Raw genomic sequence first — 24,341 nt, forward strand, 5'->3', positions numbered from 1 at the left:
TTAAATCCTCTGGTTAAAATTTGCCTGAGAACATATTAAAATAACTCAAATGATTGATATTTTCTCTTTATATAAGTGAGTATATATTATGTTTAATCTCTACATATAATTATTCGTTTGATGACTTTAATTAAAAAATACACAAAATCCGGCATTGAATGTTTGTCTTTTATTATTGGTGTCTCTGTACTCTGAAAAATTTTATAAAATGGTTGGAGAACTGCTTTCTAGGCAACTGATTATTAGACGGTCTAGACCAGCTTTTTTATGTGCAAGTTGGCATTTGATCTTTAGGTTTCTTTTTCTTTTGTTTTTCATTCATAAAACCTTCTTAATTCTGAGTGTCTTAGCTAGGGAACACTTCTTATGGGACAGGAAGGGAGAAGAAAACCCCTTAGTGAATATTATCAGCACGGAGCAGCCAGTTTTCAAAGACCATGACAAAAAAGGCAAATAGGTATTATGTCATCGCCCATCCATCACTCTATATGTCAGCCTTTCAATAATTCCAATCGACATTCTCGACAGGCTGGTGCAAGTTAAAGAGGCTGTTTGTTTCTAGAAATTGAGTATAGGCTGTCTATAGCCTTTTGTTCCAGATGGTTTTTTTTCTGTGTCTTTTCATTTCTTTCTTTTTCTTTCTTTTCTTTTTGGGGGTATTTAATTGAAATACATGCCGAGTTTGCAGACTGCAAAGATCAGAGCTGTTTTCGTCCAGCAGTGGTAACTATGCATTAAACATTTTGATTTGTTTGAGCTTGAAGTTTAGTCCTTTTTTGCCATTTGCTTCATGGAGTTTGTGTATATTTACAGCCTCTGCATTTAATGGCCACATGCCTTATTTTCACAGATGGCCAGTGGAAGACTTTTTCTTTCTCTTAGTATAGCCCGCTTTCAGTTTTGCTACATTTGTCACAGTGCCACTACTTGCAGCTAGCAAGTGCCCACGCTTGGTGGGGAGCAATTATGGTGTGAGTTTTTAAGGAGCTTTTTAAAGAGTTTTTTTTTTTTTTCCAGTAAACTTTTTATGGTTTAATTTTCGAGCCTGGAAAAGCTGTGCGTGTTTTCAAACAGAGAGTCTTGTGTTCTTTACATCATTCTGGTAGAGGGGTTAGTGCAGGATGGGCCAATAAAATGAGACACATAGGGCATGCCAAATTGGGCTTTCAGATAGACGGGCCTCTCCGATGATTGAAATTGTCAGTTTGTTTAAAGATCTGAGAATATGCTTACGGTAGTATTCTTGAAAAAAGGGAGTTTAAAAACATTATGTAGAGAATGCTCTAGATATTTTTAAAGTATATTTCCCTGGTAGATAGGTAAAAGACTCAAAAAATAATAAACAAAAGTTATGCCCAGGTGATGACATTGTAAATTTATATATGACCCCATATTTCTGATTTTTCTAAATTTTCTGTAAGTAAAGTAAGAATCACTTTTGTTGTAGACCAGAAGTCTTATTTTTGAAAACCTGGTCTCTTAAGAATGATGTTTCTTTCCCTTCTCCCTTGCCTCTCTTACTCATCCATCCCCAAGATCAAATAACTGTCTTCAAGACAGTTAAAAATGAAGGAACAGAAATTATTAGAGACGTTTATTTTCAGTTACTCTCATATTTAGTATATGTATTCTCTATTGTCATTTATTGCAAGCTACTTTACCATATGGATTTAAAATATGAGGAAAATATTCTGAATTTAGCATTTATTTCAAAGGGCATCATTGAATCTTTATACCTTTTCTTCTTTTACAAATGAGAAAGACTTGCTTATGAATCTTAGGAGTAGTAATAGCTATTGACATTTGTCTTAACCTTTTTCAGAGTTCTTTCACATCAAATTTCAATCTCATATGTACTGTAATATAAGCAAAACAGTGTTCTTAGCTTTGTTTTACAAATTAAAAAAAAAAAAAACAGATTTGAGAAGAGTACAGGAATTCAAGTGGTAGATCAGTTTTTAAACCAAGGTTCTCTGGCTACGATTTCAGTCACTTTTTTAATAGGCCATGCTGAAAACGGTCGAGAAAGTAACCCCAGTGCCTGTTCGATTAGCTTATACTTCAGTGTTGGTCATGTGTGTTATTGGGTGTGTTATTTCTTAGGCTGAAAATCTCATTTAAGCAATCACCATCTCCACAATTTGTATATCTTTTTTTCAAATTCTTTGGGGTTTTTTTTCCTGCTTCTGCTCTCTTTCTAGGTCTTCTTTTCTTCAACGTGTACCAGCCCCTTCACTAGAGAATGGGCTAGGAAAACAAAAAATATGTTCAATCATATTAATTTCATTTCTTGTTAGCAGTTCTGAAAAGAACGCAAAGTTTTAGCTGTTCATTAAAATGAGATTTAAGTATCTATTCTAATCTACGTTTTTTTTTCTTCCTTACCCTAAAGCTATCACGGGTAATGGAAGAGTAAACTATAACTCTGATGTGCCTGCCTCTGTTAGTCAGACCCAGCATTTCTGAACCAAACCATGAGTCTTTAGAATAATCCAATTATGTTTGTGTAACTGAGGTAACCATTGGCTACTGAGGCTACATTCATAAGACTGCTGACAGTTTTATGGCTTTTATTCCATGACAAGGAAAAATTAAAGAGAAAAATCCTACATGTTTCTGTAGCTCAGTAACTGAGTTACCCAATGTTTATAAAACTATTATTATCAGACATTTTAGTTTTCCGTTTACCTCTGTGAAGCTCCCCCACCTCCCACCCTCCACCCCTCACCCCCACCTACTAGACATCCTGTATAGATTGTGAATTCTATTATTTTCCTTTGTTGGCCTCCTGTTTTTCTTGCATTAACCCTTCTGATTTGATTCAGTGTGCACAGTATCTCTATCTGCCCTGGTTTTAAATAATAACAGAGTCTGTTTTTAGACCTTGGTTGAATGTTGACCACAGATACACACACTTGAAAACTCGAGTCTCATTTTTTTTCCTCCCCTGCCTTCCCTCTTCCACACATACACACCATCAGCCCCATCACAACAAATAAACAAGGGCCAATATTTTACCATGACGGTTTTCATGTGTACCCTATTAGTGAATGATTTGTTTTCTACAGGTTCCTTGAGTGGCTTTTCTGCCATGTTTTATCCCCAGGCCTCAGTGACTTCTCCATGACAGTGGTTTTCTGTTTTAAATACTAAATTATAATGTTGATTTAGGACATGGAATTTGGCATTATATCATTATATAACTGTATCCTTCATATAGTATCAGATTCTAATTATTATTGGATAGTCTCTTCACAAAATATATATCAATAAATGTATTTTTTGTTTTTTTTCATAATTTAAAATATCTTCCATGAATTTGAGAATGATTATAGAAATTCTCAATTATAAATGAAGTACCTTTAAATTTTGAAATTTAACAACATTTGAGGAAATTATCATTTATAGATAGAGAAAACATGTAGTTTTATACATTTTTCAAAATCTTTTACTTTTGTTTTGACTTCCCTCGCCTTTGAGATCAAATTCATAAAAACTTCTTTAAGTCCAAGGTCCTTGAGTTTTGTTCCTATGCTTTCTTCCATGCATTTCATTGTTTCAGGTATTATATTCAGGTCCTTAATTCATTTCGAGTTAATTTTGGTGTGTGGTGATAGATAATAGTCTAGTTTCATTCTTTTGCAAGCGGCCTTCCAATTTTCCCAGCACCATTTATTTCTCCACTGTATTTTTTTGGCTTTTTTGTCAAAAATTATTTGCCTGTATAAATACAGGTTTTTTTCTGGACTCTCAATTCTGTTCCACTGATTCGTGTATCTGTTTTGCTGCCAATACCATGCCGTTCTGATTACTATTGCTTTATAGTATAATTTGAAGTTGAGCAGAGTGATGCCTCCAGCCTCATTCTTTTTTCTTAGGATGGCTTTGGCAATTTGGGATCTTTCGTGCTTCCATACAATTCTGATGATTTTTTGTTCTATTTTTTTTTAAATGCTGATAGGATTTTGATGGGGATTGCATTAAATCTGTATAATCCTTTAGGTAATATGATCATTTTAACTATGTTGATGCTTCCAATCCAAGAACATGGAATATCTTTCCATTTCTTTGTATCTTCTTCAATTTCTTTTAATAAGGTCTTGTAGTTTTCATTATATAGGTCCTTTGCATGTTTCATTAAATTTATTCCTAGGTATTTTATTCTTTTTGTTGCAATTGCAAGAGGAATTATTTTTTCCACTTCTTTTTCTGATGCTTCATTATTAGAGTATGGGAGCACTATGGGTTTTTGAACATTGATTTTGTATCCAGAGACTTTACCGTATTTGCATATTGTTTCTAGTAGGGTTCTTGTGGAGTATTTAGGGTTTTCTATATAGAGAATCATGTTATCTGTAAATAGTGACAGTTTGACTTCTTCATTTCCTGTTTGGATGCCTTTTATATCTTTCTCTTGCTTGATTGCACTTGCTAGGACCTCTGATGTTATAATGAATAGCAGTGGTGATAGTGGACAGCCTTGCCTTGTTCCTGATCTTAGAGGGAAAGTTTTTAGTTTTTCACCATTAAGTATAATGTTGGCTGAGGGTTTGTTATAGATGGCCTTTATTATGTTAAGGTACTTTCCTTCTATACCAATTTTGTTAAATGTTTTGATGGTAAATGGATGCTGTATCTAAGATTCTAAAAAATTTAGCTAGAATTACATTTCAAAAAACATTTCGTGAAGCTGGCTAACAAATTTAATAAAAGGAAACTAGATGGTGGAATAATATTATGGGTTATGATTTTTCTATTCAGAGAATGTCTGAATTTAACAGGGGGAAATATTGGGATTAGCTAAGGCAGTTTTTGTAGATGTCTAGACCAGAGGACATTTGTGGACGTTTTCAACCAGTTAATTCATATATCCCTATAATTTTCTGATGGAAAAAAATCAATGGGAAAATATCCCTAAGTGATACCGGATTTCAGAGTACAAAAGTGTCTGGGAATATCCTAATGGATAAATTAACATTTGATTAGAGTAAAATCAGTGAAATATTTCTTCAACTTGCATTTTTGTTGATGTTGCAGGGAAGTGTATGTGTGTGTGAGTGCATGAATGTATTTGTATATAATTTATATATGATTTATAAGAAAGCCTTTTCTCTCATTTGTACTGTTAGATTATGTGGGTGGACGGGTTTTTTTTTTTTTTAGAAAATGGTAGTCTCAATAAGCAAGAGTGAAATCAAGAGGTTGAGGGAGTGGACACATGCATTGTTTCTTTGTATTTTACTTAAGCTGCTAAAAAAGTCCCCAACTGATAAATCATTATAACATTATAAATAATTTTTCATCTTCTTTGGTGGTCTGTGAGGTTCACATAAATGTAGTATTAAAAACCTTTTTTTTGTTGTTGCTGTTTCTTTGTTCTTCCCTTGTCATTAGTATAGAAGGAGACCATAAAAAAGTGCAGCCAGAAGTGGTTTAACTGTTACTGAGTCAACATTTGACAGTCACACTCTATTCTGTCATTTCATGCATGTGCTTTTTATGAGTTTTATAGCTTTGTGAGCTTTATTTCAGGGATGTCCATTATGATAGCTGATCCACAGCCCATCTCTCCATTTGTGTGTGTATGTCTGGTGGGGAGCAGAGCTCATCACTTATACAAATTCAAATTTCAAGGAGTAATAGAGGAACTATCTACTTATGAATTGTTTAATTCAGGCTTAGGTAACTAGGGAAGTATCTACCTCTTCTAAAGTACAGTTCGTATGTGTGTTTTGTTTAACTGCTCTATTAAATATTAACAAAGGATGTGCATTTGATCCTTTACAAACACAGTGAACTTTTAGTTGTTTTCTCTATAAGCTAAAGTAATGAAATAGGACAAATTTTCAATTTAATATGTAGTAGACTTATATTATGGAGCTGCAAACCATTGGCCTGAGCATAAAATGGAAAATAAAAAATATTAAATACATTGTCATAGATGATGTACAAGAAGAAAGAAAAAATCTCAACAAATTTTAGAGTTCTTACTAACATTCTTTTTTTAATGCATAGTCCACTATTTGGCCATAGAGAACAGAAGATCATAACCATGGCAGGGTACTTAATAATCATGCTGAACTAATTATTCCTGTAATTCCTACATGTTAGGAAAAATCTTTGTCTGTTTGATTTCCCTTATTGACTTTTTTTTTTTTACCTAATATTAAAAGTATGTCTTAATTTTTTAAACTATTGAAAATCTATTTTATATTTAAATCCCATTTTACAAATTATGATTCTGGGACTCAAGGAGGTTAATTGATTTGTCTAAAGTAATGCAGCTGATATATATGACGGAGTTTGGAGAAGACATGATATTCCTGATGTTCACACTCATTATTTTCCATGTGGGTTATGTTCTGTATTTTTAAAATGTCGTCTTCCCATTAATCCTTGTGGCCTTTTGCCATTCACTGTGTTATTGGCTCAAAAGCACAGATCTTTACTGACCACTTCCAATCATCTCCTTGACCACATCTCTTTAGATATTTCCTGGTTCTCCTTGTTGATGTCACATGCAAACAATAGATGTGCTGTTTTCTATTATGCAAGTCATTGGACAAGTCACTGAACCCAAGTCAGCTGCCAATTTCCCTACGTGAATATTAACACATCAATATAATTCTTTGAATGTTGACTTTTAGAGTTATTCCTTTAACCCCAAGAAAACTGTATTGTCTGCAACTTTCTTTTCTTCTTTAGATAAGATACAATTCACTTGGGTCTTTGTACAAGTCAACATAGGATCAGAAGATTTTTCAAGTAAAAACAGGCTTTACCTAATGTTTCCCCTTGATCTTAGAAGACCTACACAATTCTAAAAGATTTGATTACCCAGCTAAGAATCATATTTCCAAAATAAATCTAGTTTTCCAATTGCTAGTTTTTATTCAAAATGGAAAGCATACAGGTCATCATCATGTTTAGTCCTTATTTATAAATCCTCAAGACTATTTTATTTTGACTACTTAGTAGTAATTAATTTGTGCCATCTCTGAGACTACTCAGAATTTTGGCAAGTATTTCTTTAAATGTGTTTATTTTTCTTTAAATTTTGTTTTATATCTAATAGAAAAAAATTAGAGACGACCAATGAATCTTATCAGTTTCAGATCAATATTTGGGTAGTATTGAGAGGGTGGTAAAGTGTACGTGCTGTAGAAGATTTGTTTTCCAGAACACTGATCCTAAAATAGAGGCACGGAGTACTTTTTTTTCTGTACAAAGTATTGACTAATGTTTTCGTTTGTTTGTTTGCTTTTGGTTTTTTGTTCATTTTTATTTTTTGTTTGTTTTTTATTGGAACCAGTTAGAACTAAGAATATAAGTTGGGTAAAAATTGTTGCCTGTGCCTATCGATATTTTTTTGTTTTCCCAAATTCAATTTTTGGTGTTTCCCTTTTTCAACATCTTATTTATGCACTTCCTCCCTGATGTATACTGCCCTCATTTTGTTCAGCTGCCTCTACTTAGAAGGGTTAATTTGATTATAAGAACTTTGAGAACTAAAATATTACCTTTTTCAGTAATATATGAACATTTGAAAAGAGGCTTTTTCAAGGGAAATATTTAATCTGAGGGACAGAATCTCAAATGATTGAATTTTAGACATGATAATGCATAGGTAGACTTGGGAAGGGGACAGTCCAGGATGTGTGGGATTAGTAAGAGGAAGATGAGAGGAATCTTCCCAATGTACCACCACACGTGCTTTATAACACTTGGCTGATTCATTTTCCTCCTACATGCCTAAATAAAGGGGTCCCCAACCCCTGTGCCATGGACCAGTACCAGTCCATGGCCTCTTAGGAACCGGGCTGCACAACAGGAGATGAGCATCAGGCAAGTGAGCAAAACTTCATCTGTATTTGCAGCTGCTAACATCACTGCCTCAGCTCCACCTAAGATCATCAGGCATTAGATTCTCATAGGAGCACTGGTCCCTGGTGCCGAAAAAATTGTGGACCACCACAATAGATTGAATTTAAACTTTGAGAACTATTCTTAAATCAGAGTCATTCTTCTGGTAGTTCAGTATATCATCTAGACTCCTATCTACATGTAAATTTATATCTACTTTTATATATAAGAACTAAATATAAACTTCTACTATAGGATCAATTTTTACATGGAACTATATTATAATTATTTACCATATAACCACTATATTTTTATATACCATATATTTAGCATGTAGCCACTATGGTTTCATTATATCTCCTTTACCTTAATTTCTTATGGTCTTCTGAATTTATTGTGAGAGTTTCTAAAATTTAGCAATGTTACCATTTTAATTTATATGCTATCGTCAGGTGTATTTTAATTAAAAACACCCCACACATTCTCCAGTTCCTCCAGGTGCCTCTCACTTCCCCTCTTCATATATCTGAGAATTAGCTTAAATGACTATGCAAAGGTTCACACAAAAAAAGTGCATCCTACTATGTAACTGCTATCCTGTATGTGCCATTATCTCCCACTAACATCCTCTTGAGAAGTATTGTAGATGTCACTTTTGGATAACTAACTGAATTATTTTATTATACTATGTGTTTCAGAGTTAGATAGTTAGGAGTAACTTATTGTAAAAGCTGATCGTGACTTCCCTACTAATCATTCCCTACTAAATTTTAGCCTCTTGCGAAGATCGTACAAGATCCATACGGCTAAACTCAGAACCTTAGAAGTCACTTAATATGTCATTTTTTTCTTACTCTGACCACCTTCATTTCATTTTCTCTTCTTGAAAGACTTTACTTCAAAATGGAAAACTCTCTGGAAAATAGGTAGCATTATTGTCCTATTCCTTGTTAAATCAAAACCTGAAAGGTGATCCATGCTGGCACATTTCGCAAAGATAGTACAGCCAAGTCTTCATTGACCCAGTGACTATCGTATCATGTTGATGGAGTGTGTTTTTTAAATGTAACTGTCTTCTACTTCAACAGCTACATTTACGATAAAGAGAGTCTGTTAAGCTGGTGTCCTTGGTGCTCCTTACTCAACAAAAGAAATCTAGAACATATAAATCAGCTGAAAATACCAATTTCACACACAAAATCGAATTGTTTCAGGTTCTACATTTTTAAATATATGATTCATTTCAACGTTAGGACTAGATAATCATATAGAACTAAAATTGATAGAACTATTTTATTTCCAGTTTCTCTACTGTATTTTATAGTGATTGACAATTAAAAGATATTTTTTGCAATTAAATCACATACAGAATTTGATGAGTAGAGAACAGGAGTTCCAAGGCCACTAAATTAAAAGAATTTTTTAATCTATATTTTTTTATACAACTGTAATACTGTCAGAATTTGTAGCAATAAACCATGTACTATATTACAAATTCTAATACTCTATTGGCTCTTGGTGGGAACATTAGTTGGGCCCTTACCTTTACAATTATTATCTTAAATAGTTACTTCTTGTGAACAGTTTTTGCACCAATCGCATTCTGCAGTGTATATGGTTCACTTGTTCAATTCATGACTGTGTTCCTCAGAAAATGAGGTGAATAATTGTAAAGCAACATGAGCAAGTTTTATGCAACCCAATAGGTGCTTTTCTTAAAAGTGTTCTGGAACCACATCATCCTCAGAGCAAGGATGATGGAGAATGCTAGAGAAAGTTGTAAACCTTTCATTGTATCCTTTTTCTGTTCTTAAAATCACTCAATGGCTTAATTCAGAAATAGTTTAATATCTCGTGGTTTAGATTAAGCATTATATTTTCCTTGAAAATAATTTAGTTTGTAATGCCATATTCTCCATAAATTCCAGTCATGCACTGTATGCTTTTAAATGACTTGATGCCTTTGCAGATCTAATTTTGGTATATTTGTATCTCAAATAATTCGTCAACTCAATATTTTGGCTTAGCAATCCAAATCAAATTGTGGTCCAAGTAGCAGGCACTCACATTGAACGTACAGAGACTTGACAAGCAATTAGCAATGAATATTTAAATGTCTTCATTACCCTTGCATGAGGAATGCAGATGGCATTTAAGGAGATGGCAACCAGAGGGCACTACCGTGAATTATGTTTCTATCAGTTGGTCACCTGACCATTGGAAGACTTTCTCTGGGCACCATTCCATTTCTATACTTCTACTGTCTGTCTAAAAATAAAGCAGGCATTCTAAATATTGTAAAACAGGTTACTTCCATGAAATTTCTATGTATCTTTTGTGATTTGGGAAGGTTGTCTCCAAGGATCTTAGCATATCTCCTGTAGGCACACCAAACCCAAATGCCAAGACTGTAAAGGGGGTTCTAAGAATCAGAGTTTCTTCAAAACGCCCGCTGATAATTTGTGTCAACTACATAATGTACTGAATATGCAAAGGTGACTAAATCAACATCTCATCCCTTCCAGAAGCTAATGTATTATCTATGGCCCAAATTAAAAAACACTCTTGAATAATTATAATTTCCAGATTGAGCTCTGATTATAAATTTTTTTCTTTTTTTTTCTTCAGGAAAAAACAACACTGGAGAGTCTGACTCAGCAACTGGCAGTTAAACAGAATGAAGAAGGAAAATTTAGCCATGCCATGATGGATTTCAATATGAGTGGAGATTCTGATGGTTTGTGAAAATTGTTTTTATATATTTCAATAGTGTACAGAAGTGTCTATTTAGTGCCAGTTAAAATTACTAAAAAATATCCAAGACGGTCACCTCACCTGATCATTATAGTAAGAGCTCATGTGTGCTGAGCAATTCTATGTGCTAAGCACTCTGTTGAGTGCTTTTTATCAATCATCTCATTAATCCCCAACACAACTATAAGTTCAATTACAGATAAAGAGATTGGCCCATAGGAATTTTGAATCATCTTCTACAAGGTTACAGGTCTGTAAGTACTGGAGGCAGGTCTTAGATTCAAAACGGCATAACTCAAAAGCAAATACTCTCCATCACCATCCACCCTGTCTCTTGCTTCCCTATTTCTTGTACCCGAAACAAACTTCACAGAAATTTATATTTATAAGCTCATTTTCCAGTTTTCTTTTGTCCAACCCTGACCAGAATATGTGGCTTGGAAGACATTTTAGAATGGTTTCTTGCATTACATAATCCTTCCCTCTCAGACTATCTACCATACAGTCAGGTGTCCTGCCTACCCTCTGTAACCCAACTATACCTCCAGCTGTGCAGCCTCTTGCTTTCCGTACATGCCTTGAGGCTTCTGTTGTCTGTATCATATCTGAATATTCTAAACATCCACAGTGACAACTGATTAAATCGCTACTCTAATTTTAATAGCACAACAAAGAGGGGAGAAGAAGAAAGTGCTATTCCTCTTACATTAAGCTCCACCTGGAAACCTCTCTCCAGTGTCAGGTGACATACATGTGTTTTAAGAGCACTGTCCTCAGATTTGTTGCTACTGCAGAGGAAGTTGCCTGCATATGGAAAAGACTGCAGCAGGAAAAACCAATGAGAAGTATGCTTCAGGACACAAGTTCTACTCTGTCCCTTGGGCCAATTTTACTTTTAAGTCCAATTCTGCACTACCCAATGGACTAGCCAAACTTGAGCATTTAACCAGATAATTCTGGAAAAACTGAATTTTATTCAACCAGATATTCAAGAAAAGTCTGTGTTTTTTCTAGCTTGTATCCAAATATTTCCTTCTATTTTCCACTTCTCTTGGTTAAGATAAACATGGCCTAACTACATACAAAGTGCTTGTTTAGCTTTGATGAAGCCACATAATGTTCATTTTATTGCTTATGTTGATGTAAGGTGTAAGAACAAGAAAAGGCAGATGTGCAAATGATCATTTGCTAGTTACAAACCCATTTTAGAAAGATGTTGCCATATATTAGCATTCATTTTTGTCAATAAAAAGACAATTACTGGTAATAACACATTTCATAAATTTTAAGTTGTATTAGCTTGATAAAATATATCCACGGTAATCAACATTAAAACATCAAAATTTTGTTGCTGTTATTTGTTAAATTCAGTCACGCTTGTATGCAAAATATTTTCTAATCTTCATCAGACCAAAGAGCGTATAATGAATGAGAAATTGCGAGAAATTCCACAAACACATAGGCTGTGTTTTTTTGTTTGTTTGATTGCTACTATAGAAGTCTTCAAGTCTGGGTAAATTTGGTTGATTTCTAGTCCTCAAATTAAGAAAAGGATGAATGAGAAGTGAGGAAGAAAACAAAAAACTGCATTTATTGATAGTATATGCTTCTAAAATACCAAATTATTTTTAAATGTTATATGCTACCAAAATAACCTCTCTTCCATGTTTTTTAATGATAACCCTGGAAAACAGTCGAATATTATCTTTTCTTCTGCTGCTGCTTTTTTTCCCCCAAACTTAAGTACCTCTGGAAGTTATTTCCTCCTGTTGAAGCTATTCTGCGAAGTCACATAAAACCCAGAGGGGTGACTGCAGCTCCCTAAAGTTCCACTGTGACTCTTGGTTGTTTTTTATCATCATGAGTCCTGCTAATTGGAATGTAACTTTCAGTGGGTCTCTTTGGATAACATAGATAATAAGGGGCAAAATTCATGGGAATTAATATATAGGGTTTTTTTTTTCACCTTAAATATGTGGCTGTTTACTTTTTTAAAAATCCATAGTAATGTAACTATTCATTTGTTGTTTTCCCTACCATTTTCAAATATCTTTTGGGAAGCAGACTATCATTACTGCATCTGCATATTTCCTGCATTTATTAGCACATAATTTCAAACATGTTACAGGAAAATGTCTATATTGTATTTTAACTGCAAAATTTCATCTAGCAGCATTTCTATTTATGTAACCCAAAAGAGAAGAAAAGGCCATGAGTACTCTGTGTTCTGATACTGCTTAGGTAGCAGAGACATTCTTACCTATATTCATTTATTCTGTCAGACATATTAGTGTTTCACAATTTTGTGAGCTTCTTCACCAATTTAATATTTCTACAGTACCTGCATGTCTATTGATCTAATCCAACTATCCTCTTTCCAATTTGCATCAAAGATCAGATATTCAGGTTTCTTGTGAACTCTTGAAAATAAATAGTGAAATAGTCCACAGTCTATTGTAAGAAAGGGAAATATATTAGAAATGGATTAAAAATACAAATATAACACATTTGTCACCACAAGGCTTATCACAAATCTTCATAAACAAGCATCTGTCTCAAGAACTGGAAGTACTATTATCAGATGTACTTTTTATTTTCAGATATTTTAATAGGCTAGAAAAACAGTAATGCAAGGAATAGAATTGCCAAAACTTTTAACACTAATGTGAAGTAATATTCCTTATTTTTAGGAAGTGCCGGAGTCTCAGAATCAAGAATTTATAGAGAATCCAGGGGGCGTGGTAGCAATGAACCCCACATAAAGCGTCCAATGAACGCCTTCATGGTGTGGGCTAAAGATGAACGAAGGAAAATCCTTCAAGCCTTTCCTGACATGCACAACTCCAACATCAGCAAGATATTGGGTAAGAAAAATATTAAAGGTTAAGTAATGTATGGAATAAGTGTCCACTTCTGTTTTCTGCACTTGTTGAAAGATAACTGGATTTTGAGTCTAGGCAGCTCATGTTATCTGCTTATCTAAAAATAAGCACCATCTTTAACTTTAAGCTTTAAGCCTTTTCTTCTGGTGATGAAATATTTCATGTTCATTGAGAAATGTTCCCAGTTACTACAACTAATTTAGTTGTGTGTCTCTATACTAATTGTTGTAATATTTTCTCTTCTTTAAAAATCTAGATATAATTGTACTAAGACTAGGAAAAAAAGTTTCTTTCATATGAGACACTTGATATTGGTATAGATTGTATTTATTCTTTTCGTTTTTCAACTATAGAATTCATGTGGATGAGGTGGAGGTGGAGGTAAAAATGATGTTTGTTCTAGTACTATAACTGAAAATCAGATTGTCAGGACACAAGAAGATGTAGAGTGAGCGTTTCTACACTGCCATTGCAGCTTTCCAGCTTAGCAGAGGACAAAGTATATGTTTATCCTACATACATAGACTCTGAAGCACACAGAAAAATAGAAGAGAGATCTATAAAGAGATCTATTATCGACCAATTTTAGTCTCGGAAAAAAAAAAAAGAGTAGATAACATTTCTTTTGTGCCGTCCTCTTCATATCATTATCACCAGTGTTGGCATCATCTTCATCTTCATCTTCAGGTAGTGTGGTGGCCAGGTACTAGACAACCTAAGCAAATTTCAGTTATTTATTCCCTGCCTTCTAAGAGCTCAATAATAAAAATAGAATAGGAACATAATTCTATCAAGAAATTTCAGCTTTAACAAATAAGTAACAAAATTTGTCTAAGTTATTAAAATATTATTAAAATCTATTATGCACTTGGAATTACATGTACTTGGTGTAGTGTCCCTTTTGATTCCTTACATTAGAGAACTGATCATCTAAAAGTAGTTACTAAACATATATATGTGTTTTTATGATCCCATACTCTCAACAATGGTAAGAGATGCCAACCAGTCTACAACATGCATTTGTAAAAAGGCCAAAACAAACAAATGAAAAATGTTAACCACCTAAACTTGTGTTTCAATTGTCATCTAAAATGATTTTGGAATTTTTAAATGAATGTTATCTCAAAAGATATAAGGATATGAAGCTTTAAGTGTACATAGAAAATATGAATATTTATGTATAAAAATATATCCATACATAATCAAAAAATGAGACTGATCAAAAGGAAATGCTTTTTTTTTTTTTTGCATCTCTTACCATCTTTTTCTTTTTTATAACTATATTCTACCTTCCATGTGGAGTTTTTCATTCTTTAAAAAACAGCATACCTGCTTTATTTGGAAAAACTCTAGAAAAAAATAAAAAGCTTTATGTAACCACATTTCACATTTCAATATAGAAGTCATTTTCAAATTAGAAATCTCAAAATGTAAAAAATAAAAAATTAGATTGTTTAAATTGTCTTTATATCACTCAACTCATATGTCTGAATACTAAAAAGGAGATAATAACTGGTTAAAACTTTATCTTAAGTATAAGAGAAATAACAGTTTTGATGATGTGAAATATTTTAGGAAAATTTATCAAAGCCATTATGGGAAAGAGAGGACTAGCTGAAAGAAATCCTTTCGGGTTTAAAGGAGAGAATATTACAATAACCACATGATTATATTATAATAGGCTACATGAAAGAAAGTGCTGCATAATTTCAGACTTTTTAATAATATTGTATTAATTAAAGATACAGCAGGAAAAAACTGAGGTGTTTGAGACCTCAGTATTTAGTCATAGCTTTGAATAAGTGATCTTCAAATATCCACAAGTTTATTCTGAATGACCCATTTCAAATAAAAGCACAAAGAAAGCTTGATGTTTTCCTCTTTACTGATTGTTTTGGATAACAGCCTCCAACAGCATGCCACTAATTCATTCTGCTTAAAACAGGCGCTTGAGCTGGGTTGACATTTTACGTAGTCTCTGGGGATCCTAGTTGACATTTTAAAGGGCTTCTAAGCATTTTATAATACCCTAAAATCTGGTTTTAATAAGCCATTCTGCTGAAATTGTTAACATAAGGAATCACCTTTTACTGTTTGGCACTAGATCAGGGGACGGGGGACATCTTTTTCTGATTAGATATACAGTAGTTGGAGTAAAATGTGCAAATTCATTACAGACCCCACGGAGATGACAACGTTGCTCAGCTCAAACTTCTCATTTTTATTGTATTGCCAGATTTAGAAGGGGAAAGAGTGCTTTCAAGACCATTTTTTTCCTTATTTTGAACATCAAGTATTTTTGATCAAACCTTTTTTGTCATCAAAAGGAATACCCAAATGTCTTTCTCTGTAATTGTAAAAGGCAAGCCTTTTGCTTAACAACAGGGAACTCGCTCCCTGTACATGGTCCAGGGTAAGCAACCAACCACTCCAAAATCAAGTAGATGCTGTCATCTCTTTTGGAAACATCTAAAATGCTTTCTTGCCATTCTCATTTAGTGGGTTTCAGAAGTTACATCGCAGCTACATACAGTGGTCGTTGTACTGCAAAGCCATTAAAACCAAAGCCTAACTTGTCATTTGGTTAAACTTATTCAAAAGCTATTATTAAAACATGAAAACTGCATTTGCCACCAAATTGAAACACTGTGCTGCCATCATAAAATGGAATGGTTAGCTGTTTTGCCCCAGTCAGCACTTAGCCTATCTTAAAAAGACTGTAGCTTAAAATTCAGCAATACTTCCAGAGAAATTATATTATATTATTACATGTCTAAATATTTTGTAATTCTGGGTCATGCCAGATTTAGAAGCCAACTTCTCTGAAAATGACATTCATCATTTATTACAGGGAGATGGATGGATGGATGGATGGATGGATGGATGGATGGATGGATGGATGGATGGATAGAGAGATGGAGGGATGGAGGGATGGATGGATTCAATTTTATATATCTACATATTATATTTTTCTCTGCATTTTGGCCAAACTTTCTTTAAGATCCTCACATCCCCCTTCCCACTGCAAGGCCATTATTCCTCCTTAGGATATTCTTTTCTCTCTGCAGCAAAGCCTTCCTCACCTACAGAAGATTGATCCCATATCCTTATCATATGTTCTCATAGCCTCCTATACTTTCCACAATTATAATTAAAATAATAAATTTTATAATCAGCCATTTAATGTATTTCTTCTCCACTGTAATATAAGCTCTAAGAAGATAAGAACCATAATGGTTCACCACTGCATGCCCATTAATTAATATAGCATCATACACATAGTGAGAAATCTAAAAAGAGTTCTCATATTCCAAGGCAGGTTACTATGAAGCATAAACATTTCCTTACCTTAGAGAAACATATTTTCTTTTGAGCTTTTGGAACATTTAGTCTTAGGGAATAATCACTGGAAATTTGTATTCTAAATGAGAATGATAGTTTCTTTGTTCTAAGTGGTGATAAAGATAGCTAGTGAATTTTTTTGAGGATTGTAGCAAATGATTCTATTTGTAATTTCTAACCCTCCCACTACTTCCTCCTCCCCGCCCCTACCTCGAATTTTAAGTCAGCTATCCTTGATCCATTTTGCAGTGTACTCCTATAATTACTCAGTAAATTATTTCTGGTAATCTCATTTTTTCACTCCCTAGTATGAGGTGTGAAAGTCTACTATACTTTTCATACTTGTAAAAAACTCCACAAAAAGAATTGATCCAGTTCAATAGTATTATTGCTTTGCCTGTGTTTATATTTGCCTTAAGAACAACATACTGGTTTTTAAGTACCTCTAGAGAATAATGTTGGGCAATAAGGAATTTGAGATTGTACCTACAAATGACGTGGTCTGACCAACTAACAATGTTGAACATTGCTCTTTAAACACAAGTTTGATAAAGGAATAGAAAAACAAATTCTACTATTTGAAATGTAACCTGGGTTTCTGTTGTAACTAGAATAAAATCATATTGGCTGTCTAGATTGAAAAAATCTGTTTCTAAATCTTTGCAACACCTATGAGGATATACCCCGCCCAGGCAATACATCTGTTCCAGTAGGAAACAATTCTAAGGGAAGAGAGATTGTCCCTTTCACTACATTCCTTTAATAAATATAACAGCCCATATTGAGGAATTCTCTGCAAGAACTGTTCATCAGTGAGCATTTGTATTTGAGATACGGAGTTATGGCTGAGTGATGAAACCATTTGAAAGCTTTTAAGATCTTGCTCAGAGGACTCCGGAAAGCAGGTAAAAGTAGTTGTGCCAGTACATACTTGGTAGGGATCCCCTCATTCCAGTTGTTTGGGTCTTTTTGGATTTGGATAGGATTGAGCCGAATTCTTGCAAATAAACACACTCCATCTGCAAATAGATTTTTTTTACATGCTTAATAAAAAATAAACATTTTAACTACTACTTCTTTTACTACTACACATAGCTTTACTGATAGAATCTAAGCTTTAAATCACATCAAGGTGAATCAGCATAAACTATTGTTAATTAAGCTTCAGTTGTTTTTTGCAACCCTGGTTAAATCCAAACCAAAATTAAAAGAGAAAAAAATGAGAAAATCAATTTGAGTTTACATTATTAATGCATACTATATATACATCTTTATATATTATTGAAAGTGTTTTATGAAAAGTTACATGCTTATTAATATAATACTGACTTCTGCTCAATCATATATAGTAGTAGGTGGTATAGGTATGTAAAGACATACATTGTAGCACACCTTCAATTCCATCACACCTGATTTTGAGTCACAGATCTACAATTTAATAGTTGTGTGACCCTGGGTAAGTTACTTCATCTATTAGACTGCAGTTTTCTCAACCTATGGAAATAGATATAAATTTTGTCTAACTTAGAGGATTTGGGTGAAAGGTAAAAATAAGACAACTTATGTAATGATTTTAGTAGAGTATCTAGCACACAGTAGTTACCCAATGCATGTTCATTAATAGATTATTTTATAATTAAAATTTTAATGAAATAAATTTTTAATCTGTAATCATTCATTTAAGCATACTTAAACATTTAGGAGAGGATAAGAATTACATGTAATAAATGTTAGAAATCTTTTTAGCCGTGATGTACCCTTAATAAAAATACTCAATAACTAGATAATTAGCCTCAAATTGAAAATATTTAATGAGTTTTTATATAACTTTTCAGTTCACACTTGAATTATATCATGATCTAATGAAGAAAAACACAGATGCGAGTTAAATTACATGTGAGTTCTTAAACACATAATATACAAGTTTGGCTAAATTGTTAATTCTAACCAGAAAAAAATTTATATATACATATATATGTGTGTACACACACACACACACACACACACACACACACACAAATTTATATATATGTCAGCGTTCATAGCTTTGGTACACAGTTTCTTTGAGGACATAGCCACAGCCACCAACACATCTTCTGTGGAAGCTCATCACTTGAGTCAAAGCTCACTAATCAAAAACATTTCTATGTACTTCTGGGTTTTGGCCAACATTTTTACTTTAAGATTTTCTTGTTCTCAGGTGTATCTTTTTAGGATCCTCAGCAGCTGTGCAAGTTGGAATCCTAACCTTCTTTTTCTCATAGGATCTCGCTGGAAAGCTATGACAAACCTAGAAAAACAGCCATATTATGAGGAGCAAGCCCGTCTCAGCAAGCAGCACCTGGAGAAGTATCCTGACTACAAATACAAGCCCAGGCCAAAGCGCACCTGCCTCGTGGATGGCAAGAAGCTGCGCATTGGTGAATACAAGGCAATCATGCGAAACAGGCGGCAGGAGATGCGGCAGTACTTCAACGTCGGGTATGGACCGTTCGGTGATATTTTCTAGGGAAGATCCTGTTACACTGAACGGGATGTGGAACATATTTGTTTAGTTGGCAAAGCAGCATTTTGAAAAAAGGGAACCTGAACACAGTGTATTTTCAGAGAATCAACTCTCCCCCACATGATCCTGGAAAAAGAATACATCTGAGTGAATTTGCTCCAAGCTTCTAGAACAATGGCTCTAATGTGGGCTTTGTCAGTGACTGGTTTGAAAATCCAGTATCCGAAAGTAAATAATTTTGCTATTAAAAACTTAGATGTATACAGATTCTTTTCCTCATTGGCTTTCATTACTTCTAAGGCCTCGCAGAAATGAATGCCAAAACATGTAGCTATTTAGTTGAGATAATACAACCTAAAAACTATGTCAAAAGAAACACTTGCTTCTGAATATATATGGTTATCTGGGTGATCAAGGCACAGCGTGGCCTTTGTAGATCACAAAAAGTAGGGATTCTATTTAGGGAACAAGGTGTGAATATGAAAGTTCCCTTCTGAATTAAGTAAGAATGCAGCTCTCCGGATGTTTACCCTGCTTCCTACAGCAAAGCTGTCGACTTTGTCAAAACACATTGCAACCACATCGCCTCTGCAGAATTTTCTCAAAAAACGCAGAAATAAAGTTGCCTGTATTTGGAACAGAAGTTAGCAAGATCCCGAGATCTTCTTAGAATAAGTACTGTTATGAAAATGTCCAGAGGATACCTTAGAAAGAACCTTTTCAAATCTGCCCCATCCCCTCCAGTCCCTCGAAGGAGTTACCCTGTCTAATCAGGGCTTTATGATTTAATCCCAGTGCATGGCACTGCTCACAGCTGAGAATGAAACCTGATACTTCTTGGGGAAATAGTGAACATATGGGAACCCTAATACTTTAGTTTTTTTCCGTTAATATTGAATAGTCTTTAGGTTTAATTCTTTTTTAAAAAGATGTTTCTGCATGTTATCATTAAGGAAAACTAAACTTCAGGTCAAGAACATGGGTTTTTTTGTTTAATCTTTCTGCGCCTCAGTTTTTCTCCATAAAGTAGCATAAGTAACGAAACAGAATTATTTTAAGAATAAAATGGGTAGTATCTATGTCTTGTAATCTCTAAAGTACTATACAGAAGTAAAACACTGGAATCAAAGTAGTATGCTGTTTTTTAAATGTTGGACAATAGGGCAGAAATCATTGCCTTAGAGTTGGACATACTGAACAAATTAATTACCTTGTAAGGTCTGCATCTAACTATTCACTCACCGTGATCTCTTTTTGGAATTCCTCTCTGCCAGGCAACAAGCACAGATCCCCATTGCTACTGCTGGTGTTGTGTACCCTGGAGCCATCACCATGGCCGGAATGCCCTCCCCTCACCTGCCCTCAGAGCACTCAAGCGTGTCCAGCAGCCCAGAGCCTGGGATGCCTGTCATCCAGAGCACTTATGGTGTGAAAGGAGAGGAGCCACATATCAAAGAAGAGATACAGGCTGAGGACATCAATGGAGAAATTTATGATGAGTACGATGAGGAAGAGGATGATCCAGATGTAGATTATGGGAGTGACAGTGAAAATCATATCGCAGGACAAGCCAACTGATAAGGGTCAAAAGATGTTGTGACCTTAGGACTTAAAGAAGCCCTAGCTGGTTCATCCTTACCAGTGGCCAAGCACATTGACTTTCTCATACACTGACTGTTACTTTAACTGTTAGTCTTAAATAGTTGGGACATCAGCTGACTAATAGACCTCAGCCTCAAAAGGCTTGGAAAGGAAAAAAAATATATACAACAAGCAAACAACAATATCAACAACAAGAGATTGAAATAAGCTATGGGTAAAATAATGCCAGTAATTCAGCTGCTACATCCAAGCACTGAAGTCTTACCCGTCAACTTTTTTTTTTAAATAAACTTTATGGCTGTTTGTTCTACAATGTTCTAGAAATTCTCACTCAGGTACACAGTGCCAACAAGTGGCTTGTGAATGTGTTTTGTTGTTTTGTGCTACAATTTTTAAAAATAAGTTTTTTTTCTTTGTTTTGGGGGGTTTCTGGGTTTTTTTGCCTTTTCTTTGTCATTCCTTCCTTTTCTGTTTTTTCTTCCTTTCTTTTTCTTTTTTTTTTCTTTCTTTTTTTTTTTTGTAATGCACCTGACAGAAAAAAGAAAGATGAATTTCTCTTTACTTCTCTCCACCTTCTCCATCTCTATACTTTAAAGATGGAAATCTGTGCATGGGGGGGAAGAGGGAATAAGAGCCTGTTTTTAACTTCCTTGCTATCCATCACAAAATAAGCAATTATTTTCTTTAGAGGACTTTCTTTATCTGTTGCACACCACACTACATCTTTGAGCAAGTGCCAAATTTGTACTGAAGTGTTGACCTAGTTTATTTCTTCCCTTTTTCCTGTTCCTTCTTAAGTTAGGACAGTGTTATATCTTAGACAATCCCTTGAAAAACCTGAAATACCAGCAGCTGGTGAGATTTGACTTTTTTTTTTTTTAATGGAAACTGTAGGTGCTGTTCTCAGGTGAAAAGAGAGAGAGAGACATAAGAAATTTAGAGAAAAATATTTTCTGATCTTGGATTTCTGTGTGTATGTATGTGTGTGATTATGGTACTAATAGAAATAACGTTGGACCATTGTGAGTTAAACCCACATCTGGGGATGAAATCCCACATCCTCCGAAGTGACTGGTCTGGAAGCAACCTTGACCTTGACTTTGCACTTCAGATGACAACTTAACCAATTTAGGGCTCAGAAATTATATTTTTAAATTTCTAATATGATTATTATTGGATGAATCAAATGGCCCTGTGTAATATTGACATGTGCATGTATAATGTGGAAACTACTAGCAAAACTGCTGCCAGACATCCCTTCTCCCTAGTCAGTTGTTTTCACTAACGTTTGCTACTTAATGATTTGTTTGTTTTTCCTGTTGATAACTTTAAGCAAATCAATTGTTGTTTTCCTTGAATATATTTGGCCACTTTCCAGAAATATAGAATTAGCTTATTTCTTCAACATTCCATCCTCTCCTGATCAAAAAATAGAACTGATAATTTCATAAGATATTTTATATCTCTCCATTAACTGAGGTGGAGGCCATTTGCATTTCAGAATTGTGGGCCATGTGCATCTTATGCCATAAAAAACAGGATTTGATTAAAAGTCATTGCAGCCCAAAAAATGGAGCCTGGCTGAACCCAGTGACCCTTGCCATGACTCTTCTCTTGCTGTAAGATGAGTCCCCTGGAGTCCATGTTTTGGTTCCAGCAGAGTATGTGTATAGAGCAACAACTGATGGTGACAAGACTGCCTATTTAAATTTCGCCAGCCAAATGCCAAGGCAGTTGTAGGGCTTGTACAAATGAATGCAAAATCATTTAAAATCAATTGCCATTATCTGTGCTGAAGCATCAAACAATAAATACTCCAACCAGTAGCTTGGATGTGCTATGGTTTTAACTCCAGTCATCATTTTCCTATATCACCCTCCCAACCCAACCACAAAATTTGAATTTTACACATAAATAAGAAATAAAATCATTTTTATTTTTCTCTCTCTCAAAAGTCTTGCTCTGGGGTTTTGCTTGGAGGAGCTGATCATATCCTGCATGTCAGAGATTTTGTTTTGTTCGTTTTTCTGTTTGTTTTTGATGACTGTATTTTCATTTGAACTGCCTCTTTTTGCTAGTGTTGTAATAATGATGATGATAAAATAATAATAATAGTAATAATAATAATAATGGTCAGCTGTTCCCAGATTAGTAAGTTATGTATAATTTATTTCTCCCTTTCTATTTTATTCTGCTCTGATTTGGAAGTGCAGCCAATAAGCTTAGATATTTAAAATGATTTTCCATCTCCAACATATATATATACACATATATATTTACATATATATGTGTATATAAACACACACACATATTTACCCCACATAATTTTACTACTTCTTTCATAAATTTTACCCTTTTAAAAAATTTGGCCCCAACAATGTCAAATTCTGGTGTTTAATACAAAGAAGTGAATTAATAGGAGAGTTGTGTTCAATCTTAATTAACTTATGCTCTTATCAGTCATTTTAGTTATTTAATTGCCACAGTCATCTAGAGCCAATTTTTGGTTTGTTTTTGTTTTGTTTTTAAGCACTCTGGATAAGAAAAAAAAATAGACACTTGTTTTTATATCATTATTATGTACAATGTGAAAACAGATTTTTAGAAACTTGTTCTCTGTCTTCATTAAGAAATTCTGATTTATGTGGGTTCATCACTCACGTTTACTGGATACTTATTTTACACCATGTTATAGATACTTGGTTTCCATTTCATGACTTTGGGCTACAAGAATACTTTGTTTTAGCTCCAGGTAGATGCCGCTGAGGGCATTCATGGCTGAAACCAGTTCTCACATAATTACCAGTGAATTGACAAAAGACACTTCTGTTTGGTCTTTTAAAAAAAAAAAGAGAGAGAGAGAGAGAAAGCAAAATTGTTAATGGTGACCTTTAACTGCTGATATTCAGAAGTTAATTTTATTTAGTTAAATTTATGTCACAGAGACTAAACTGTGCATGGACTGAAACAAAAAGTGAGTTCATTGCCCTGCATTATATTTTCTTGTTCTGACATCTAACTCACTGGCGTCACAATTTCTTTGCCTTAGTTTTCCCCAAAAGAAAACATATATATATATATATATATATATATATATATATATATATATATATATATATATATATGCATATATATATATATATATAAATGTTTAAAGTGCTTTGAAGTCATTTGATAAAGGTGCTATGAATAGCAAAATACTGTGTTAACACATTGCCTTTTTGGCATTTGATTGGTTTATAACTTTTGTAAAGGATTCTAAAACCTTGTATTCTTTTTGTGCCCTATGATGACCAATAATAATAATAATAATAATAATAATAAGATAGAGGAAATGAAACTAAGTTCAAACTAAAATGAACATAAAGTCTCCCTCCTCTCTCCTTTTTCTA

The 24,341-nt window shown here is 34.0% G+C and overlaps 1 protein-coding gene across 8 annotated transcripts in view; it reads left to right on the forward strand.

Moving 5' to 3' along the window:
- The window catches only part of SOX5 (SRY-box transcription factor 5), a 660,043-nt gene extending 636,044 nt beyond the window's left edge, over positions 1–23,999 (forward strand). For 7 of the 8 annotated variants that reach the window (XM_016119244.2, XM_016119245.2, XM_016119241.2 and 4 more), the window contains 4 exons: positions 10,492–10,600; positions 13,308–13,481; positions 19,106–19,322; positions 20,622–23,999. In XM_016119244.2, coding sequence (XP_015974730.1) covers positions 10,492–10,600; positions 13,308–13,481; positions 19,106–19,322; positions 20,622–20,925 — 804 coding nt within the window. In that variant the 3' untranslated portion in view covers positions 20,926–23,999. The remainder of the gene's footprint in view (positions 1–10,491; positions 10,601–13,307; positions 13,482–19,105; positions 19,323–20,621) is intronic. The other variant, XM_016119240.2, reaches the window with a different exon arrangement.
- The last annotated feature ends 342 nt before the right edge of the window (positions 24,000–24,341 follow it).

Source organism: Rousettus aegyptiacus, unplaced genomic scaffold (assembly GCF_014176215.1).
Source record: "Rousettus aegyptiacus isolate mRouAeg1 unplaced genomic scaffold, mRouAeg1.p scaffold_m13_p_2, whole genome shotgun sequence".
NCBI classification, from domain to species: domain Eukaryota; kingdom Metazoa; phylum Chordata; class Mammalia; order Chiroptera; family Pteropodidae; genus Rousettus; species Rousettus aegyptiacus.